Below are 23,675 nucleotides of genomic sequence, written 5' to 3'. Positions count from 1 at the left end.
TTAAAGTGCAAAATAAATAGGTGGATTTTGAGGTAATAGAATAGGAAAAGTTCATTGATATAATTTCAGATTCCATTGCAGTTAACCTTTAAGAAACTACCGTTTGTCAAGTTTTGATGTAGTATCAAGGAAGAATACCCACAAATTCAGTGTAGAAACAGATGTGAGAATCCAGCTGTCTTCTATTAAGTCAGAGTTTGAAGAAACTTGCAAACAATGTCAGAGTGTTACTCTTCTTGCTAAATTTTTTTTCGTTTTGGGAAATACAGTTATTTTTCATAAAAATATATTAATGTGTAATGATTGTATTATTCTTTTTAAATGAATTAGTTTAAAAATTTTTTTCTGTTTTAATTTCTAATACATTTAATACTTACAGATATAACCCACATGAACAAAACCTCTTTAGGATTCTCAGTTTTTAAGATTGTGAAGGAGTCTTGAGATAGAGAGTTTGAGAACCAGTGTTCTAGATAATAGGAAGAATAATTACTAAGATATCTTTCACTGGGCATAGACTTGTATAGGATGTCACACTTGCGGTTTAATGAAGTCTTTCTCTGCACTAGAATTGCTATTTACAGCAGTACCAAAATATTTCTAAACTTTTATACTGTCCATATAGATTTATTTACTAATAAAAGTTTTCTGAGGAAGTTTATAATTTATTACATTTTAGTGACCGAATTAATGAAAAAGTTTTCATTAGTAAATTTGAGTGATCTTTAAATTAAAATTACAAGATTGCTAAATCAAAATTTTCAGCCAATCAGAATCCAGAGATTCCAGACTACCCAGATGTGATATGTATGTGGAAAATAAAAATTAAAATATGTAGAGAGAAAAAACTCTTGTTTGATCCAACATGTATTTATGAGTGTAGTAAAGGTAAAAGAAATGGAGCAAACTAGTTACTCCGTAATCTTTAACCTTAAATCAGTGGCTGCAAATGTAAATATTTATAAAAGAGATCTTTATTCTACCCAGGAAAAGTACCAAAATGCTTAATTAAATCTTGAATAATCCAAACACTGGGTTTTAAGTGGGATGGAGTATATTACAATTTCCTGAGGAACTTTTTCACCAACTCCTTCCTCCCTTCACAATTTCTATTTGAGAACCTTTAATCCAGAATTGTTATTTAAGGAAAGATTGAGATTACTTATTTTAATCATTGTCTGCATAGTACTTTATTTGGAAGGATTGTTTTAGCACTATAATAGTAAAAAACACAGTTTTTTCTCTTTCTTAAGTATACGTCATGGGTGATGACTTAGGTTTACTAAAATCATCATCAGCTGGCATCCTCCTTTGCCTGGTTATGCTTCTGAAAGCTCACGCATTCTGCCTTCAGGAAGTAACTTGAGCACTTCTACAGTGGTAAAGTTTGTATTGCCTTTCAGAATCTTTTTAATTAAGTATTTGTTCATAATAAGCCTTGAATTACTTTTGAAATAACTTCACTAATAGCAAATGCTCTCATTAATCATTTAAAAGTTTTTCTCACTGTGGGTTTTGTGTGATGAACTGTATTCTCAGTTTTACTTATCTTTTCCCCTAGTTTAGTTATGGAGAAGTTTGCGTGTGTCGTATCTTTAGCTATAGTCTTACTTGATGTGAATCTAATTCCAGGGCAAATTTATTATGCGTTTTCTCTGCACCCTGAGTTTTAACAAGGCAGTGTCTTTCTTCATGTATGTAAGCCATAGCAAGCTTATATTAAATTGTCCTTGTGGAAGTCACATCCTCTTGTAAGGTGAAAAGGAGCCTGTTCTAAGGAGATTGAGGTACAAATCAAAAGGAGAATTTAATTTTTTCTCTTTTTTTTTTATAGAGCCAGCAAATGTCATTTCAATTCTTATTTCTTCGGAGTTTTTGAAAATGGATTCATTGGTAAGTATTAATAAAAAACCCAAGCTATTCTATTCACCCATACTTGAATTAACATATAACTTGATTTTTTCCTTCAATTGTCATCTAGAATTTTCTAAATTCTAAGACATCTCACTGAAATAGTTGTTGATTCAAGAGTGTAATTTCATTAGAATAAACTGCTCGAGTTCGGAGGTATTTTGTTCTGTTGAGAAAGGGTTAAGGCTGCTATGTATCATTTGTATATTATGCCTATAAAGCAGGCAATTTATTCTCAAGGAATAGCTCCCTGTTGTATTAGATGAAACTAAACAAAATTAACTTTACCCCAAAAGGAATTTTGCTCTAAAACCAAATTAATGAGAATTAATTGGAATGTATTTTTTCACTCTTTAAGTAATTTCTTTAAGCATGTTTTGCTTATTTGTGTCTTTTGATTATAGTTCAGCAAATTAAGAACAAATGCCCAACTGTTAAATGATATTTTATATGTATAAACCAGATGCTCATGTCTGTTGTTTATTTGATGAAACATAAAAGCACAATGTATACATATACATATCAAGCTCTAACATTAAATATATTTGTTTTTCTTCTTTTTCTTTCTGTTTAATACATTTCTTTATCATGCAAATGTTTTTATATGTTTTTGTGGTTTCACTTTAAATAAATATTTGCGTTTAGCCCCTGGTAAAACTATACAGGGCAGAATACTTTTTTACTATGTTTACAGATGTGAAGCTGGTTTGTTTATTTGATTGTTTGGGGTTTTACTAGTTCCCTGTATTCTTTCTACTCCTTAGTCCCTCCTCATTCAGTTGCTGGTATTAATTGCTTCAGGGGAGGGCTGCAGAAAAAAAGCAGAGACTGAGTCCTTAAACTTTGAGTTTTGAAATCTAAGCCCTGAAGGATAATTTTTATGCCATAAGCAAAGTACTTGGAAGAATACATGATTAGCCAGTGCTAGTTCCCCAAAACCCAAATTCACCTCAAAAAGTAGATAAATATACCTCAGGTTGGAGAAAAGGAAAGAAAATCAGAGAAGCAAGCACAACACAACTGAGAAAACCCTAGAGTGACTGAAATTATGTGTCTGCCACTCAGAGAAATGGAGACTTAAAGTGTCACTAAGTTTAGTTATAGGAGGTCACATATTCTATACACTTGAGTTGGTGGACTAAGATTTATACTTGCCACAACCGTAAAAGATGCTTATTGCATTATTGTTTGAAATATTCTAAGGAGATTAAAAATGGTTTTTGTAGCTATGTATATATGTTTGTACAAATTTGACCTGCTGGACCACTCTGGAACAGTGTAGATTAACCCAAATAGGCAAAACCCAGTTAGTGCCTAGCAATACATGGATGAGGCTTTTAATGAATTTTTTCTTTGAAAGGTATTGATATGACATTATCCTTCATGCTACTCTTTTCAACATTCATTTTCTACTCTGTGTTTTTTAGGTTGAACAGTGTATTCAGTATTGCCATGAAAATATGAATGCCATAGTAGCTACCCCATGCAACATGAACTGTATTAACGCAAATCTGCTTACACGTATAACTGACCTGTTCACACACAATGAAGTTGATGATTTAAAGGACAAGAAAGATAAGTTTAGGAGGTAATTTTTAAAATTTAATTTTAAACCTAATGTTCCTGTTAGAAAAAATATATTCCTATTTCATTTTAGTAAAATATTCTATTTTTAGAATAGATTTAGAAATATATTTCCATTTTATTTTAAACGAAGTAAAACTTATCCAGAGCCAATGGCTCAAGATAGAAAATTAGTAATTAAATTAGTTATTTTGTATAATGTACATGTGAGAATATTGTGGTAGTGAATTTTGTTAAAAATTATTAAAACAGGCCTTAGCATAAAGGGGAAGAGTGATATGAGATGAGGTCAACAATGATATCATTTAGGGGCTGCTTTGGTCATAGCAAGGAGGGTATACTTTATTCTAAGTATGAATGCAAGCAGAGGAGTGACATGATCTGATTTGTTTTTAAGAGATCATTCTGGTTGCTGTGTGGAGAATAGACTGTAAGGAAATAAGAAGCAAGGAGACCTGTTGTGAGGCTAGTGCAGTAGTCTGGTGAGAGATGAAAGGGCTTGGACTAGAGTGGAGGCAGTGGAGCTTCCACTGTTGAAGATAGGTTCAGAGTATGTTATTAGAAAGATTTGACAGATTTTCAAATGGAGCGATGTGGGAAGAGAGAGAGTATTCTAAGATAATTACCAGGTTTTGGAGTTGACCAACTAAGTAGATGGTAGTGTCATCAGTAGACAGGGGAAAGATTGGGAGGAGAGACTGGGGTGAGGGGAATCAAGAGATGGGTTTGGGTCTTGTTAAGATTATTTAATATATTTAATATACTTCTTGAACATCCAGGGAGGATGGCAGGTAGATAGTTGGATATGTGCCTGAAATTTAGGTCAGAGGTTAGGGCTTCGAGATAGAAATTTAAAAGTAAGTTAGGTTTAAAACCGTGGAACTGGATGAGATTTCCCAGCAAGACCATGTTTTCCCCACTGCATCCATCACCTTTGCTATAAATCAGGTGACTGTATGTGTGAGGTCTGTTCCTGAATTCTCCATTTTGTTTTGTTGATTTCTTTGTCTGTCCTTGTGTCAGTAGCACTGTCTTAATTACTGTAGCTTTGTAATACTTTTTAGTATCTAGTAATCTAAATTCTCCAACTTTACCTTTCCTCAAGATTGCTATCTTGACCATTTTAGGTCCTTTGCATTTCCACGTAACTTTTATAATCAGACTGTCCATTTTCTCTCTCTCACACGCACCCATACACACATCTGCTGCAATTTGGGGTTAATATTGAACCTGTAGAGGCCGGCCCTGTGGCCAAGTGGTTAAGTCCCACATAGCACAAATGTAAGGACCTACAACTAGAATATACAACTATGTACTGGGAGGTTTGGGGAAGAAGAAGAAAGAAAAAAACAAAAAAGGTTAGCAACAGATGTTAGCTCAGGTACGAATCTCTAAAAAAGAAGTGATCAAATGTGTGAAATGCTGCTACAGTGTAGAATAAGTTGATGACAGAAATTTGATGAATTGTATTTAGACAGCTTTTTTCCAGATGTTTTGCTCTGAACAATTGCTGAAAAACTTAGCAGTAGCTAAGGCTCAAGAGAGAATTTTTTTAAAGAAGAGAGATATTAGATTATGTTTATATACTGATCAGGATGATTCATTAAAGGAGAAATTGATAGTGCAAGGGATTATCCAAAAGTTTAGTCCTTAAGGGGAATGAGACAGAGGGAAATTGTCCACGAGCTAAATACTTGAAAACAGGCTTGGGATCCGAAATCAGATCTGGCCTTTAATAGCAGCAGACATTACGCGAGGGAAAATAGAGACAGTCAGGACGTACAAGTGGAATTCATGACATACTTAGAGGACTTGAACTTCAGTCGTACTATGCATAGTAATAAAGTAGTTAACATTCACTGAATGCTTAACACTACGCCTGCTACGCTTTAAAAGCATTATCTCATTTAATCCTCATAAAACCTTGTGGGTTTGGAATTATGAACCTCATTTTACAGATGAGAAAACAAGATTCAGAGAGATTAATTGACAAAGTTCACACACCGAATTATTGGTAGACCCAGGATTGTTAAATTCCCCAAATCCTCAATCTTGAGTATTTCAGTAACGAAAGATTAAAAGAGAGGTAGGTATCCATCAATCTTATTTTTCTTAGGAAAACAGATCTTGATCAAGTAGTTCTTATTAGTAGGTTTATCTACTTAGAACACTAAAAATGTATTACAAGTTCCCAAAGAGACACTCTCTAAGGATTTATTAATCTTCTTCTCTACGCGTGCAGATGGGTCAGTGTGTATTTTCGTCACTATGAAGTACCTTTAGTGAAGTAAAGATAGAAAATTAATTTGTTGGTCATTTGTTGTTAATAGTAAACTTTTTTGTAAGAAGATTGAGAGACTGTTTGATCCTGAGTACCTGAATCCAGATTCTCGGAATAACGCAGCAACATTATACAGGTATGGGGATGTATTTTTCTTTGGTACGCTATATAATGCAGCTAAATTCTTTAATATTACTACATTTTAAACTTTCTTCTTGCCTATTTTTATATCTTCTTTGTGTTGTAGATGCTGTTTGTGTAAGAAACTTTTAACAAAAGAAACAGAAAGAAGAATTCCTTGCATTCCTGGAAAAATCAATGTGGATCGACATGGAAATATTATCTACATTCACATAAGGTATAGTAAAAATAAAATACAGACTTTTTGTGAATTACTAGTGTATTTACAAAAGCATAACTACTCCTTGAAGGAGTAGGATAACATCTTTTCTGCATATGATGCAACTTTGATTTAGAAAGATGCTACTTTAAAAACAAAGTTGTTGCAAAAGCTCTATTTTATTTACTAGGTAAACATCATGATGTTTTTAAACTTTAAAATAGTAAAAATTATTCTTCATTAATCTTGAAAGACATTCTGGTCAATGCCATTAAAATGATTTCTTTTCACTAACAGATTTTAGTTATCTACATAAATGTTATATTTAATTTGACAAGATAACTAAATTTACCTTCAGATGAGTTTTGATGAATGAAGATTTTCCATAATCTATTTGTTCTTCATACTTTGTCGGTATTCCATTAATACATAGTCCTTTTTTATTATTGTTTGAGTTCAAAACCAGTTCTTATGCTGTGTTGGGGAGAGAGTGTTGTAAATTGGTGTGATGTCTCAGGAAAGCAGAAACTTTAAAATGTATATATTCTCTGACAATCTCCTACTGCTAGGAATTTATTCAAAGAGGTAATGTTGGATTTGTGAAAACACTTAATAAGGACATTTATTGCTAGATATATTGCTAGATTGTTTAAATAGAAAAAAAACGGAAACACCCAAAAGATTAAACAAACTAAGATATATCCATACAATAGTATATCTATATAAAACACATCTAATCAATTCTCAATGTGCAGCCTTTGAGAATAATGTTGTAAAAGAAAATATACTTACATAAAAAGTTGTTAGTAGTAAATTTAGGGAGAAAAAAACAGATTATAAGACAAACCTAGAAACGTGTTCACTGAAATGTTAACTGGTGTTACCTCTGTGTGATAGTATTATGGATGATCTTAACTTTCTTTTTGCTTGTTCTTTTCTCTATATTAAAAATGGACAGTGGGGCTGGCCCCGTGGCCGAGTGGTTAAGTTCGCACACTCCGCTGTAGGCGGACCAGTGTTTCGTTGGTTCGAATCCTGGACGCGGACATGGCACTGCTCATCAGACCACGCTGAGGCAGCGTCCCACATGCCACAACTAGAAGGACTCACAATGAAGAATATACAACTATGTACCGGGGGGCTTTGGGGAGAAAAAGGAAAAAAATAAAATCTTTAAAGAAAAAAAACGGACAGCACTTTTTAAAGAAAAAACCCTACGAATGTTACATTTCGTATTTTAAACATTAAAACAGAAATACAGAGAAATACTTACATTTGACCCTACTATTAATAGCGCAGTCAATTTTAAAATGTTTCATTTTTCTCTCTGTACAATAATCAGGCAATCTTCACTGGCTATTGCAAGCACCTGGGATTTTATAGCTTTTTGTCTTGAGAGTTGATTCGCCTTTTGAAAATTACTTCCATTCTGACAGCAATAACTATTAATACTATGTGAAGAAGTTGATAGTAACTGCAACTTTGAATAAAAAGTATTTCCTACAAGTCAGCTGTTGGTGCATGCATTTAAAAAATTGCCTTTAAATAACTTAAAACAGATGTGCCTGTATAATTTGTAGTAACATGATGGTGTTTTATTTCTTGAACTGAGGACAAAAATAGAAAAGTTCAAAAAGATTATGAGACTTGGGGAAAAAATAAGAACTTGAGTTACATATGACCATAGCAAGTAGGGTTTTACGCTTTTGCTATTTTTTAAGTCTATATTTTTTAATTTAAAAATGTGTATTATTAAGACCTGATAGCATGTTACTGTATTACTCAATTACTAGAAAATGCTTTGTGAAAATGATGTAAAGAGCTAATACATAATGAAATGTTTAGAAGCGCCAATAATTAATAACAACTTATTTTACAATACACACAGTTAGAGTAAAGGTTCCATTTAGCAACATATGCCTAAGTCCCAACTGTTAACCTACTCAAGCTATATTAAATTTATAACCTTTATCTTCCTTAGGAAATAATTTGGCATTCAGTCTTTCATACCGTTTTCTGTTGTCCACAGAAAAAGAAAGAATATACAAGCTCCCAGATGAAATTTTATCTACTGTTCAGTGTAGTCCGTCCCACAGCCATCATTTGGGAAATGGTTTTGGAAATAAGCCACAAATTTAAAAACATTTGCTTAAAACAAATTATGTTGCTTGCTTGTAAAATAATATAACAATCAAGGTTCTTTTCCCCAGAGATAAGACTTGGGATGTTCATGAGTATTTGAATAGTCTTTTTGAAGAATTAAAATCTTGGAGAGATGTATATTGGCGTTTGTGGGGAACAATCAATTGGCTATCTTGTTCAAGATGTTACCAGGTAAGGTTTGGTTTTTTTAAATATCTCACTCTGCAAACAATGAGAGCACGCTGTTTTGGATATATGTTTGAATGTGTTGAACAATATCTGACATCTTTTTAAAGAAACTAGTGGCAAAAACTGTGATGCTATTAAACATATATGTGGCTTCATTTATCTTACCATATTTCTTCTTCCTCTTTAGTTTTCATTGCTAAAACAATATCTTGCTGCCATTTCCAACAACATGGATGAATCTTGAGCATATTATGCTAAGCGAGATAAGTGAGACAGAAAAAGATAAGCACTGTATGATATCACTTATATGTGGAATCTAAAAGAGTTAAACCTGTAAAAAACAGAGTACAATGGTGATTACCAGGAAATGGAGTGGAGAATGAGATTGATGGTGCTTAAAGATACAAACTTGTAACAAGTGATAGATAAGACATAAGATCTAATGCACAATATAATATAGACAATAATATTGTACTATAATTATGGAATGTGATAAATATTGCTGCATTGCCAATCATATCATATATGAATGTATCAAAGTAACACGCTGTACACCTTAAACTTACACAATGTTACGTATCAAATTTATTCAGTTAAAAAACAAATCAATACCTTGCTGAATTTTTAGAAAACCAACAGATTTTAAGCAACCAAATCCATTTTTTCAGTGGAAAAAAAAAGTGCAGAATCCTTACTGCCTTTCATTATTTCCAGCCAAATTGTTTCTCTGTTAACGCATAAGTTTCTTTAGAAATTCAGGAGCACTTTGCAAATAGAGTGCTATTGATACATGCCCTTCTTGCTATAACAGTTGTGTTCCCAAAGTTTTTGTTTATTTTTTTAAATAAATGAAGTTTATAATAAAAGCATGAGAAATACTACTATTTGAAGGAACCAGTAATATGCTTTTTATAGAATAAAAATATAGAGCACAGTCATTTCCTAATTAGTCTTATGTATAAATCCAGAGTGTTGTACATAAAATTTCTTATGAATCCCTAAAGTCTCCCACCCCTCGGTGATTTTCCTGTCTCACTTGGGTAATGATTTCCAGTAGAGGGAAGGAAGAGCAGCTTATCAAAACCATCAGACTGAGGTTTTTCGAACTATATAAGTTTCCACCAGGGGGCTCCATATGTGCCCACAATTTTTTAAAATTGGACTTATATACTTATAATATTATATATTATTATATATATTATATATTATAACCATATATATTATATATATTATATTGTATAGTATATATAATATATATTATAATTATATATATATTATATTATATAACATATAATATTATATGTATAATCTACATACAGTAAAATTCATCCTTTTCATGAGGCTTGAGAAATGCATACAGTCATGTAAATACTGCTACAATCAAAGCATAGAACACTTCCATCACCCTAAACAATTCCCTCGTGCCCCTTTTTAGTCAATCGCTTCTCCCACCCTAGCCTTTGGCAACCACTGATCTGTTTACTGTCTCAATAGTTTTGACTTTTCCAGAATGTCATATAGATAGAATCATACAGCATTTACCTTTTTTAGTCTAGCTTTTTTTAGTTAGCAAAATGGATTTGAAATTTATCTGTGTTGTGGGTATCAGTTTGTTCTTTTTTATTGCTAAGTAGTAGTCCATTGTATGAATGTATCACCATATCCACTCACCACTGAAGGACTTTGAAATGTTTCTAGTTTGGGGCCATTATGAAGAAAGCAACTATAAACATTTCCGTACAGGTTTTTGTGTGAACATAGGTTTTTATTTCTCTTGGGTAATTACTCAGAAATAGGGTAGAAGGTTTGTATGGTAAATGTGAATTTAACATTTGCCGTGCCTAACAGTTTTCCAAAGTCCCTGAACCATTTTGCATTCCTACCATCTATGTATGAGAGTTCCAGTTGCCCCACATCCTCACTAGCACTTGATATTGTCAGGTCGTTTTTTTGTATTTTTTTCTACTAATAGGTATGTAGTGGTCATCCCTACAATATGGAGTATCGCTCATAATGAAGGATATCAGGCTTGTAAAACCTGACTTGTAGAGCATGTCAGAATGCAGACAATTTGAGGGATTTTTTTCCCTTATTAATAGCAAATTGAATATTGATTTATAATATTTAATATTTATTAAAGAGAGTTCATGAACTCATAAAATAGTTTGTATGCAAAATACTTTGTCTATGAGTATATACCTTATAACTTTTATAAGACTCAAAAATTTTTAATTAAAAATTGTTGTTTGGGGGCCGACCTGGTGGTGTAGTTCGGGTGCTGCATTTCAGCAGCCCGGGGTTCGTGGGTTCAGATCCCAGGTGCAGACCTACACACCACTCATTAAGCCATGCTGTGGCAGTGTCCCACATACAAAATAGAGGAAGATTGGCAACAGATGTTAGCTCGGGGCCAATCTTCCTCACCGAAAAAAACAAAAACCAGAAAACAGAAACCATCATTTGAAAATCATAATTGGAGTTAATAACTAAGAATTCTGATTATAGACTATCCTTTCTTGCTTTTGTGTTCAAGATCAGTGCTTAAAATTATTAATTTTGTTATTTTCTTTAAATTATTTTGCCAACTTATAAACATATCTGAAACCTGACTCTCAATTTTACAATTAAACCTTGATAAGATTTTCACCACTGATTCAGTTACTTCATAGTTTTCATTAATACTGGTACAAATATTTACCTTAAAAAATATGTCAAAGTATAATCAAGTGAGGAAAATTTTATCTCTTCTTTTCATTAGAAAACTTTTTTAAATTGATAAGAACAGGTACTACACTGATCTTAGCCAAAAGACTGAAAAGTGATTTCACTGGAAAACTTTGTATGTGATTGGCAAATTGTAAAATTAGCTATACATCAAGATCAATTTAATTCATCTGAATTTTGAATACAGTGTTGTTTTTGCTTTTTAATAGCTTTATTGAGGTGTAATTACATGCCATAAATTCATTCATTTTAAATGTACAATTCACTGATTTTTAGTAAATTTACAGAGTTGTGCAACCATTACCACCATCCAATTTTAGTACATTTCCATCACCCCAAAAAGATCTCTTGTGTCCCTTTGCTGCTGCTCCCCAGTCTCACTTCCAACTTTAGGCAACCACTGAAATACATTTTAACAATATTAATTCTTCCAATCCATGAGCACAGAATATCTTTCTTTTTATTTGTGTCTTCTTCAGGTTTTTTCATCAGTGTCTTACAGTTTTCAGTGTACAGGTCTTTCACCACCTTGGTTAAATTTATTCCTAGGTATTTCAATATGTGGGCTTGAGTAAACTATGTTTGAGATGTATAATTTCATTCTGGGAATAATAATTGATTTTATATGTTTCTTTTATTCTTTTCCTTTATTTACAGGCTTTTCTCTGTATAGAATTTTCACATTGTCAATATCACTCAGAAACAGTGGTTTATCCTACAGCAAGTTCACTGAGTACTGTTGGCACTGGAATTTATCCCTGCTGTAACCAAAAGGTTCTTCGGTTTGATCCTACTCAGCTTACTAAGGTAAATTTTGAATGTTGCCCTTTTATAGTTATAGCACTCACTAACACTCTTTATTTAAATCTTTTCTCTTTTATTGTTTTTAAAGTATAAAGGTAATATACTCATGTAGAAAAGACTTTAAACAGTACATAAATAAGTACAATAAAAAATAGAAGTCCCTCTTCACCCTACTCCCTCATTCTCCTTCTCTTCTTAGTACAATAAAAATAGAAGTCCCTCTTCCCCTACTCCCTCATTCTCCTTCTCTTCTTAGTACAATAAAAATAGAAGTCCCTCTTCCCCTACTCCCTCATTCTCCTTCTCTTCTTAGTACAATAAAAATAGAAGTCCCTCTTCCCCTACTCCCTCATTCTCCTTCTCTTCTTAGTACAATAAAAATAGAAGTCCCTCTTCCCCCTACTCCCTCATTCTCCTTCTCTTCTTAGTACAATAAAAATAGAAGTCCCTCTTCCCCTACTCCCTCATTCTCCTTCTCTTCTTAGAGGTGACCACAGTTAACAGTTTCCTTCCAGACCTTGTTTTATATATTTCAGGCACAAATTATATGCAATTTTGTCTTGGAAATAGGATCATACTATTCATATTATTCTGTAATTTGCCTTTTTCACTCAATAATATACCTACGTTATCTTTCTGTGACATTTTATTTAACTTCTGTGCAATATTCCAAGCTATGCATATATCACAATTTATTTAACCGTTCTCCTATTAATGAATATTTAGGTTGTTTCCAGATTGATGGTATAACAGTTGCAATGAATATCCTTGCATATATATCTTGGTGCATTATGTGAGTATTGCTATGGGTTAGAGTCTTTGATCACTAATACTTTTGAAAATGTTATGTAATTAAATTTCATGAGGAGATGAAAGGCACCAAAAGCTCTTCCTCATCATCTGTGCAACAGATATTTATAAAGTACCAAAGTTGTGTTACACACTGCAAGGCGGAGAGTAGTGTGTAGAATTAGATAGTTTCTGCCTTCGTGGAACTTACAGTTCAGGCAGTAATATCAAAAGGAAAAAAAGCACACAAAGAAATGTTTGAAGAAGTATGCAGGGCCATAAGTGTCTGTAATAGGCTGATCTGACATGGGCACTGAAGTCGGGGAAAGCCTCCCAAAAGGAGTTGTCATTCCGTTGAGATCTGAAGGATGAGTAGGAGTTTGTGAAGCAAAGAGGAAGAGAAAGAACACTCCAGTCAGAACAGCAAGGTCTAAAGGTACATAGTAAAAAGAGACTGAAAGAAACTGTGCCTGTTAAAGAAAACACGCATAGTTGAAGACAAAGCTGGAGAGGTAACTAAGTGTCACACCATGTGGGGACAGGACCTTGTAGGCCAAGTTAGAGTGTTTTCTTTGTTTTGGGTTTTGAAAATATCAGTTGCATTGTGGAGAATAGCTTGGGGAAGAATCACTGGAGTCAGGTACAAGAGAACGTCATCACAGTAGTCTTAGAGAGAGATAATGGTAGCTTGGACTAGAGTAGTGGAGGTGAAGCGAAGTAGATGAATTCAGTATTTAGGAGCTAAAACTAAAATGACTTGATGGATCATATCACAAAGGGTGAAGGAACAGTCAAGGATAACTCAGCTTCTTGCTTGTGTTACTCGATAGATGGTGGTGCTGTTCACTGAGGAGGAGAAAAACTGCAAGGAATCAGGTTTGGAGAGAAGCTCATGAGTTCTGTTTTGGACATTTTGAGTTTGAGGTGCTTTATGAGATAACCAGGCAAACAGTGTTAGCAATATGGGTTTGGGGGTTCAGAGAACTGGCTAGGCTGGAGATAATCATTCGTATGGCTTCTTGCAAATAAGTGATAATTGAAGCCAGCAGGTATAGGTGAGCACAAGAAGAGCAGAGGACCTACAATGAAGCCTAGAGAAGCTCCAACATTTAATAGATGGATAGAGGAGCATGAGCCTGCAGAGAAGAATGATCAGGAGCAGCCAGAATAATAGGAGGAAAACCAAGGATGTTGTCATGAAAGTCAAAGAAATAGTATTTAAAGAAAGAGAGAGTGGGGGCTGGCCCCGTGGTCGAGTGGTTAAGTTCGCGCGCTCCGCTGCAGGCGGCCCAGTGTTTCGTTGGATCAGATCCTGGGCGCGGACATGGCACTGCTCATTAAACCACGCTGAGGCAGCGTCCCACGTGCCACAACTAGAAGGACCCACAATGAAGAATATATACAACTTGTACCAGGGAGCTTGGGGAGAAAAAGGAAAAAATAAAATCTTTAAAAAATAAATAAATAAATAAATAAATAAAAGAGTGGTCCATGATGCCAGATATTGCTAAGAGGTCAAATAAAATAATAAAATGTGTCCTTTGGCTTTGATGACCTAGAATTCAAAGGTGTGAAGAGCTGTTCTGATGGAGTGCTAGATCCAGAAGCCAGATAGATATGGGTCGAGGAGTGAGTAAAAAAAGAACAAATGGGGCCACCCCCAGCGGCCTAGTGGTTAAGTTAGTGCTGCACTTCAGTAGCCTGGGTTTGGTTCCTGGCCGCAGACCTACACCACTCATCTGTCAGTGGCCATTCTGTGGTAGTGGCTCATATACAAAAAAAAAGAGGAAGATTGGCAGCAGATGTTAGCTCAGGGCAAATCTTCCTCAGCAAAAAGAAAAAAAAAGAAAAGAACAAATGGAAACATCATGATAACAGCTCTTTTGAGAAGTTTGTGAAAAGGAGGAGATGGGTCAGTAATTAGGTTATGGATATTTGTTTATTGTTCTGTTTTATTTTGTTTTGATAGGAGAGACCTTTTTAAAAGTCAGTGGCAAGGATCAGTTGAGGAGGAGAGGATGATAGTACAAGGTTTCTGTGGAGGCAGGGTAGGGTGGGATCTTAAGTACCTGTGGCAGTATTAGTTTAGACAGATGGAAGGATAGTTCCTCTGTTATAACAGGAGAGAAGAGGAGGATGGTTGCAGACATTAGTAAAATGGTGTTTTGTCATTTGGTTGATAAATTATTCCAATCTAATTCTTTTCTCGTCTCTATAAAGTAGAAGATAAATCCATCTGCTAAGGATGAGGGGGAAGAGGGAAGCAAGCCTCCAAGGTTTGAAGTAGTTTTTCTGGAAAATAGGAGAGTGAATTTTCCAGAGAAATGTTGTAGGTTACTAGGCAGTTTGAGAGCCCGTTGGAGATGGGTAATCAAATTTACAGTGAAATCCAGCATGCTTTTTTATATCACTCTCTCCAGCATCCCTGGCTGCTTGAGTACAGGCGTAGCAAAAATGGGTAGTTAAGCTCATCCAGAGCTGGGCTTTTGCCATATGGGTAAGATGAAGTTTACGGGCAAAGAATTTAGGGTGTTAGCACAAATGTTACTAAAATGTGGATCGTGGAGTTTAAGCTGGATTTGGAGATTTGTTATGTTTGCAATCAATTACCAACTTTGATTAGTCAGAAATTTTATTGATGAAGTAATAGGTTACCGACATAATGTTCATATTTAAAGTTTAGGTAGATGCTTTGCATACAGAGTTATTTAAATTGGGCATGAGACTTTAAACAAAGTGGAATTAGCTTTTCCAGGCCCAAGATAATTTCATTCATTCATGACTACTGTCTTGTTTTGCAGTTACGTGATTTTTAGTCATTGCATTTCTTTAGGGTTATGACGTTTCTATTTTAACTATCACATTCACGTTGTGTTGAATAATACTTCTAAACCTGTAACTCTTTGGCTTGTTATTGTCTGTTTACTGGTTGTATTAACTAATACTCCATTCATTGTGAGAGGATTCAGGAATAAATAGTAATGAAACTGTATGATAAGTCTTGTGTGCGATATCGTGCATACTAATTGAGGTGAGTTCTTGGGCTAAGTGAAATCTAAATAGCTCATGTGGTGATTTATATTTCCAGTAATGGCAGACTAAGTAATTTAGATCAACCCCCCGTGAAAAGGCAACTAAAAAGTGGTGGATGAAATACTAATTTAAAGATCATGTTAAAAGTGTCAAAGAGCTGGTAAGATAATGAGGAATTAGTGTTAAGATACAGAAAATGAAGGGAACCCAAAGGAGTGAGCTGGTGCTCAGGGCCATTTTTTGTCTTGGAGGCAATTATCAATTTGAAAGAGGTGGCTGAGAGCCTGGGCTGAGCTTTTAGTGCCCTATCAGGATTTTTGGGAATAGTCAGGATCCAAGGTCTGTCAAGAATGGGGACATTAATGAATTACATTCTCACCCTTATACGTCGATTTGGGATCGCAAAGAAAATAAGAGTAAATCAGAAGTAAACTATCCCTTGCCTGGATAGCAACCTAGCTCTGATTTATTTAAGTGGCCTAGGAAATTTCAAGCCCTGAACTTGGATTGAGGTAATCCTGGATTGCCACTGTCCACAGGCACCTGGCAAAAGCAGTAAAAATCCTCTTTGGAGAAAGATAATATTCTACAGCTCAGATTATTCTATAAACAATTTTTTAAACAAAATATTCAGCATACAAAGATAACATGTCATTGATGAAAATATGTTACCAAGAATGGGAACAGCAGAACTTAGACAACAAAAACAAACCACAGAAACTTCAAAAATTGGAATTACTAACACAGCCTATAAAATAAATAAGATTTCCAACTTCAGTTGAAAGAAACCAAGCTTGGAAATTTTTGGCAGGGAATTATAAACTATAAAAAGTGACAAAGAGGGTTTAAATAAAAACAAATAGAAATGCTAGAACTGAAAAACTCAATATCAAAAATTTAAGCTCAGTGGCAGATTTAACAGCAGATTAGATACAGCTGAAGAATTAGAGCATTGCAAGATAAAAGTCAAAAGAAGCTATCCAGAATGAAGCACAAAGAGACAAAATGATAGGAAATATGAAAGAAAGTAAAAGACCTGGAGAGTGCATGTCTTTTTTTTTAATTGTGGTAAAATATGTATAATATAAAGTTTGCCATCTTAACTGTTCTCTAAATGTACAGTTCAGTAGTGTTTATATTCACATTGTTGTGCAACCAGTCTCCAAAACTCTCCTCTTGCAAGACTGAAACTCTATACCCAATAAACAACAATTCCTGATTCCCATTGCCCCTCCCCTCAGCCCCTGGCAACTACCATTCTACTTTCTGTCTCTACAAATTTGACTACTCTAGATGTCTCATATAGTGGAATCATGCAGTATTTGTCTCTTTGTGTGAGAAGGTCTATTTTTTTAATGGGATTTCCAATAGAAGAGAAAGAGAGTAGATCAGAGGCAAAATTTGAAGAGATAGTGGCAGAGATTTTTCAGAGTTACTGAAAGATATTAATTTATAGATTCAAGAAATCCAGTGACTCCCAGTAAAGTAATAAGAAATCCATACCTGCATGTATCATAGTGAAACTGCAGAAAACAAGAAAATAAAGAGAATATTTAAAAGCAGCCAGAGGAAGAAAGTACAGAAGCCCTTCAAAACATCAATAATTAGGCAGAGTTCACATCTCAGCAGCAGCAATGGAAGCCAGAGTATAGTCCACTCAGTCTTCAGTGTGCCTAAAGAAATAGTTAACAATCTAGAAATCTGTGCCTTCCTTAATTGTCCTTTAAGGATGAAGGCAGGGGCTGGCCTGGTGGCATAGTGGTTAAGTTCACGCACTCCGCTGTGGCCGCCCAGGTTCACAGGTTCAGATCCTGGGTGCAGACCTAACACCACTCGTCAAGCCATGCTGTGGCAGCATCCCATGTAAAATAGAGGAAGATTAGCACAGATCTTAGCTCAGCAACAATCTTCCTCAGGCAAACAAAAAGAAGAGGAAGATTGGCACAGATGTTAGCTCAGGGCTAATCTTCCTCACACACACAAAAAAAGAATGAAGACAAAATAAAGATTTTTAAGCAAACAAAAATTGGAGGAATTTTCAATGAGCAAACTGCTTTAAAGGAACTACTAACAGATGTTCTCCAGGTATGAGAAAGAATAAAGACCGAAGAAAGAAAGAAATATATTGGTAAATCTAAGTGAACATTGACTATATAAAACAATGATATTAATGCTTGTGTCTGTGTGTAACAAATATATAATTATATTAATAATTGAGAAAGATTTGAAATAATTGATATATGCTATACATTTTAATGTATAATTTTATTTGTTTATTTATTTATTTATTTTTGCTTGAGAAAGATTTGCCCTGAGCTGACACCTGTGGCAGTCTTCCTCTATTTTGTATGTGGGTCACCTCCACAGCAAGGCCACCAATGAGTGGTGTAGGTCGGTGCTCAGGAATCAAACCCTGGCTGCTGAAGTGGAGCATGGCAAACTTAACCACTAGGCCATGGGGCCAGCCCCTTAATGTATAATTGTAAAACCCACAATAATAGCCTATATGTTGGGAGCATGGTGGAATGGAGTTTAAAAGATCTTGCACTGGGGCCTGGCCCCGTGGCCGAGTGGCTAAGTTCGCACGCTCCACTGCAGGCAGCCCAGTGTTTCGTTGGTTCGAATCCTGGGCACAGACATGGCACTGCTCATCAAACCATGCTGAAGCAGCGTCCCACATGCCACATTAGAAGGACCCACAACAAAGAATATACAACTATGTACCTGGGGGCTTTGGGGAGAAAAAGGAAAAAAATAAAATCTTTTAAAAAAAAAAATCTTGCACTATTTGAGAGGAAGGGTATTAACATATTAGACTTCGATAAGTCAAGAATACATATTATAAGTTTTAGGTAACTGCTAAAAGGATAGAAGAATGTATAACTTCTAAATTAATGTGTGTGAAGGGAATGAATGGAATAATAAACAAATGAAAACAAAAAATTCTTACTAAATTTAGAAAAAAAGGAAATGAAGTAATCCAATTAAGGACAGATAATATAAAACTTACAGCAAATATCACACTTAATAGCGAAATGTAGAAAGCTTTAGCTTTGAAATTGGGAGCACAATAAGTATGCCCATTGTCACCACACTTCTATTCAAATTAAACTGGAATCCCTGGACAGTATGTTAATGTAAGAAAAAGAAGTAAAAAGGTATACGGATTGAATAGGAACTGTCATAATTTGCAGATGATGTTGTAAACATAGAAAACCCTGAAGAATCTACAAATAGATTATTAGAATTAATAAGAATTTGATTGATGTATTAAAAATCACTTACAAAAATCAGTTTTATTTCTGTAGACCAGTGAGATTAGAAAATGAAATTTAGGGGCCAGCCCCATGGCCGAGTGGTTAAGTTTGCACACTGTGCTGCAGCAGCCCAGGGTTTCGCTGGTTCGGATCCTGGGCGCGGACATGGCACCGCTCATCAGGCCACACTGAGGTGGCATCCCACATGCCACAACTAGAAGGACCCACAACTGAAATATACAACTGTGTACTGGGGGGATTTGGGGAGAAAAAGCAAAAAGAAAAAGAAAGAAAAGATTGGCAACAGTTGTTAGCTCAGGTGCCAATCTTTAAAAAAAAAAAATGAAATTTATAAAAAAACCATTTACAATAGCCTCAAAAATATCAAGTACCTCGGAATAAATCTAGCAAAATATGTGCAGGAACTCTGTGTAAAACATAAAATGTTTTGAGAGAAAATAAAGAAAATTTTAAAATGGATTGCTGTAGCATGTTCATAGATTGGAAGACTGAATATTGCAAAGATGTAAGTGCTCCCTAAACTGACAAAAATCCTAATAGGTTTTTATTGGGAACTTTGTTAAGTAAATTCTAAAATGTATGTGGAAATGCAGAGGGCCAAAAATAGCTAAAATACTCTCAAAGAACACAAAAGTAGAAGTACTTGCTCTGCCAGATATCAAGATTTAGTATAAAGCTTTGGTAATTAAGACAGGGTGATACAGGCGAAGAGCAGACAGATGAACCAGTACAAGAGAACAGAGCCACTTGAGTACTTGGCTGTGGCAAAGGTGGCATTACAGATCAGTGGGCAAAGGATAGACCTTCCAATAAGAGGTACTGGAGCATTGCAATATCCATATGGGGAAAATAATGGAATTAGACTGTAGCCCAAACTATTCACAAAATAAGGCCCTATATGAAGGGAAAACTAATAAAGGTATTAAAAGAGAATACCATTAAGGAAGAGATTTTAAATTCAAGTACATTAAATAAATTGAAACCAAGGAGACAAACTCACAAACGGGACCAGATATTAGCAACAAATATCCATAAAAGATTCATATTGAGTTTTTTTTAAACTCCTACAAATCAATAAGAAAAAGACAGACAATAGGAATTTCACACAAGAAAGCAGTCAGTTGTCCAGTAAACATGAAAAGGAGCTCAACCTCATTTGTAATTGGGGAAATGCAAATTAGAACCACAATGAGATACCACTACACACTCACCAGAATGACTAAAATTAAAATGTCTGACCAAGTGTTAGCGAGGATATGGAGTAACAAGAACTCTCATATGCTGCTGATAGTAATATAACTTGGTACATGTGTGAGCACTTGCTTTCCAGGAAACATGACAGAATGTTCATAGTAGTATTAGTTGTAATAGCCCCAAACTTGAAACAACCTATCCATCAACTGTAGAATAGATAAGTAAATTGTGTGTATTCATAGAGTGGATACTGTACATTAAATAAGCAAATGCTATTGTTACATGCAATAATGTGGTTGAATCATAACATAATGCTGAACAAAAAGTAAGGCAAAACTAAACTATAGTATGTAGGGATGCATCCTCAAGTGGTAAGAGGATAAAAGCAAGAAGTGATTACCATAAAAGTCAGAATAGAGGTTATCTTTTGGGAGATTGTGATGATCGAGAGTGGGCCTGTGGGAACTCTTGGAGAGTTAGCAATATTCTATTTCTCAATGTGGATGGCGGTTATGTGGATGTTCTGGGATATTTGTTAAGGTGTACATTCATGTTTCATACTCTTTTCTCTGTAAGTATTATTTTCTCTTGAGAAAAAGTTGTAAAATGGTTAATATGACAATGTGACTGGGCAGAGAACAAAAACATACAGTCATCTTTAAAGGAACATTTCTATAGTGAACCTACCTCTCTAATTTAGTGTCTCTTACACGACAGGGTTGTAAAGTGAGGGATCACGTGGTTACTCTTCGTGATCAAGGTGAAGGTGGAGATTTGCTCTCCTGTCCGACTACTAGAATATTGGATGATCTGCACAAGCACAAAGATGTCATTGTTGTACCTTTTCCTAAAGACACAGTTAGGTGAGGGGGTGCGGGTGGGACCACACTGTACTACAGCTTTATTCAGTTGTACCTTTTCCTAAAGACACAGTTAGGTGAGGGGGTGCGGGTGGGACCACACTGTACTACAGCTTTATTCAGTTGTACCTTTTCCTAAAGACACAGTTAGGTGAGGGGGTGCGGGTGGGACCACACTGTACTACAGCTTTATTCAGTTGCTCCCATCTCAGAATCCTCTATCCCCTAGTGCTTCCCCAAATCAGTAATGTCAGTCCTCAAATAGTTTATTTCAGAAAGCTTAATAAATTATATGCTAGCTTACAATAAGAGCAAGCAGGTGTTTATTTGATAAAAAACTTCAAAATATTGGAGTGGAGGTCCAGGAGGAACAAAAACTAAGAAAAGTGAGTCCTTGATGATTAAAAAGGCTAGACCTGTGCTCCAATTTTTAAGGGTTGTTTTTTCTTTTCCCAATTACTTAAGCCCTTCTTAAATGTGTGATTGATACAACTAGAAAAAAAAGTTGATGGTTGAGGTCATCTCTGCATAAATTTGAACTCCTTCCATCATTGTGCAGTTGCAGCAGGCTGTCAGATGGAGGGTAGGAGGACTCTTTAATCAAGGCTGTTCTCAAAGCAGTACCAATCAGAGCAGCCCCTTTCGCCACCTGGCAAGTATGGTGCTTGTAGTGCAGTGGTACTCTTCCTGTGTGGAGTGACGTCCGGTAGGGGAGTCAACTAGATGAATTACGAAATGAAAATGTTGAAGTGGCTACCTTATACTCAAGAACTGTGTTTCTAAAGAGCAATTTGTAAAACATCTACAATAAAAAAAAGATATTGTTTGCATTTAAATTCTTAAGAAATTGGACACTTCTCCATAAAAATATCTTTTTCTTTCCAGTGATTCTGGAGTTGGTCCCTGTGATGAAAAGGGTCTAGACTGTGATGTTTTACTAGAGCCAAATACACCATGGGGCCCCAAAAGTGGGGAGCTCAATGCTGTGAGTAGCTTGTTTCACTTATTCTTTATTTATCTAAACAATTGGTGACATTTAATCTTTGACAGAAACCTGATCAATTGAAATTGAAATTGAAATTTTCAGTTAATAAGCATTTACTGACTACGTGATAGTAACAAGGTATTATGCTGAATTAATAGGACTGGCAGGGTAATAGAATACATTCCGTGCCCTTGAAGAATTAATAACTAGTAGACTTAAATTTGGGGAAGAAAATACAACATGGTCTTCAGGGTTTTTATTATGGACAGATAATGATCTGAGAAATGAAGATAGTATAAATGAGATATTTTGACCCCTCCTACTTCTATAAACTTTTTTCTGTATGCTTTTGTAAATTGTAATCAGGAATGTATTTAGTTTTTTCAAAGTTTACAAAACTGAAATTTTTTTTTTTTTTTTTTTTTTTTAAAGATTTTATTTTTTCCTTTTTCTCCCCAAAGCCCCCGGTACATAGTTGTATATTCTTAGTTGTGGGTTCTTCTAGTGGTATGTGGGACGCTGCCTCAGCGTGGTCTGATGAGCAGTGCCATGTCCGCACCCAGGATTCGAACTAACGAAACACTGGGCCGCCTGCAGCGCAGCGCGCGAACTTAACCACTCGGCCACGGGGCCAGCCCCAAAACTGAAATATTTTTAAGGCAACGACCAGAAAGCTAACAACTAGGGAATCTGTTTGTCTGTGAACTTCCTGCCTTTGTGTTGGTTGAGGTAGCATTTGCCTGAGAAGTGAGCTATTCCATGTAAAACACATTATAAACTCGAGATGGCTATAAATATTCACTCACTAACATTTATTTATGAATTATATACAAAATAGCAATTAGGTTTCTTGAATGTTCATGTATAATCTAGTTCCTTAATTTATAATAAAATATAAACATTAAAAAGTGATTGAAATAGTTTTAAAAAACCCTAAAATTATACTGTTATCTCTTCATGTGATTTACTTATCCTTTGGAAATGACACTGGGAAAAATGTTGATTTTTTTTTTTTCTTTTTTTGTATACATACATATCTTCCTCTAGGCAGGGAATATTAAAGATTGTAATTCATCACTTTCAGCCTGAGTTTTAATTATGTTTCAACCTGGAAGGGAACTATACTTGTAGCTTTTTTCAGCTCTCCCACAATATCCACATGAAAATATGAAGCTGCAGTCAGGATAGATGCAGGTTTATTCATTTCTTATTCCTTTGTCTTTTTTTATAGTTCCTGTCACTGAAAAACTGGACTCTGCAACTGGTAAGTGAGCAATTGTATTCTTTCATGGATCTCTTTCTTCCTAAAGTTTAGTTTAATAGAATCTTATCAATGTCTTATTTTACAGATTTTAGTTAAGTGTATTTCATCTTTTTCTACTTGTACAATTTTGCACTTACTAAAAATGTCAGGGTTTAAGACACACATTCTCAGTTATCTGGCTGCATAATCCATAAGTCTTCTTTAATGACTTTTCTTAAGTCGCATTTAGGACATTGAACAAAGCAATAAATCTATTAAGTTTCAATTATTTGGTTGGTTGATTGGTTGGGGGTTTTT

The 23,675-nt window shown here is 34.9% G+C and overlaps 1 protein-coding gene and 1 pseudogene across 16 annotated transcripts in view; one reads left to right on the top strand and one right to left on the bottom strand.

Moving 5' to 3' along the window:
* Positions 1-23,675, top strand: part of SANBR (SANT and BTB domain regulator of CSR) — a 54,263-nt gene that overhangs the window by 13,405 nt on the left and 17,183 nt on the right. For all 16 annotated transcript variants that reach the window (XM_070235445.1, XM_023619058.2, XM_070235449.1 and 13 more), the window contains 9 exons: positions 1,835-1,893; positions 3,339-3,499; positions 5,826-5,912; positions 6,024-6,134; positions 8,327-8,450; positions 11,829-11,978; positions 20,987-21,132; positions 22,015-22,114; positions 23,346-23,378. In XM_070235445.1, the coding sequence (XP_070091546.1) occupies positions 1,835-1,893; positions 3,339-3,499; positions 5,826-5,912; positions 6,024-6,134; positions 8,327-8,450; positions 11,829-11,978; positions 20,987-21,132; positions 22,015-22,114; positions 23,346-23,378 (971 nt within the window). The remainder of the gene's footprint in view (positions 1-1,834; positions 1,894-3,338; positions 3,500-5,825; positions 5,913-6,023; positions 6,135-8,326; positions 8,451-11,828; positions 11,979-20,986; positions 21,133-22,014; positions 22,115-23,345; positions 23,379-23,675) is intronic.
* Positions 11,169-11,270, bottom strand: LOC111768240 (U2 spliceosomal RNA; annotated as a pseudogene).

The sequence above is a fragment of the Equus caballus genome, chromosome 15 (assembly GCF_041296265.1).
Source record: "Equus caballus isolate H_3958 breed thoroughbred chromosome 15, TB-T2T, whole genome shotgun sequence".
Taxonomy (NCBI): domain Eukaryota; kingdom Metazoa; phylum Chordata; class Mammalia; order Perissodactyla; family Equidae; genus Equus; species Equus caballus.
Note: the sequence above shows the minus strand (reverse complement) of the source record. Positions and strands in the feature narration are given on the sequence as shown.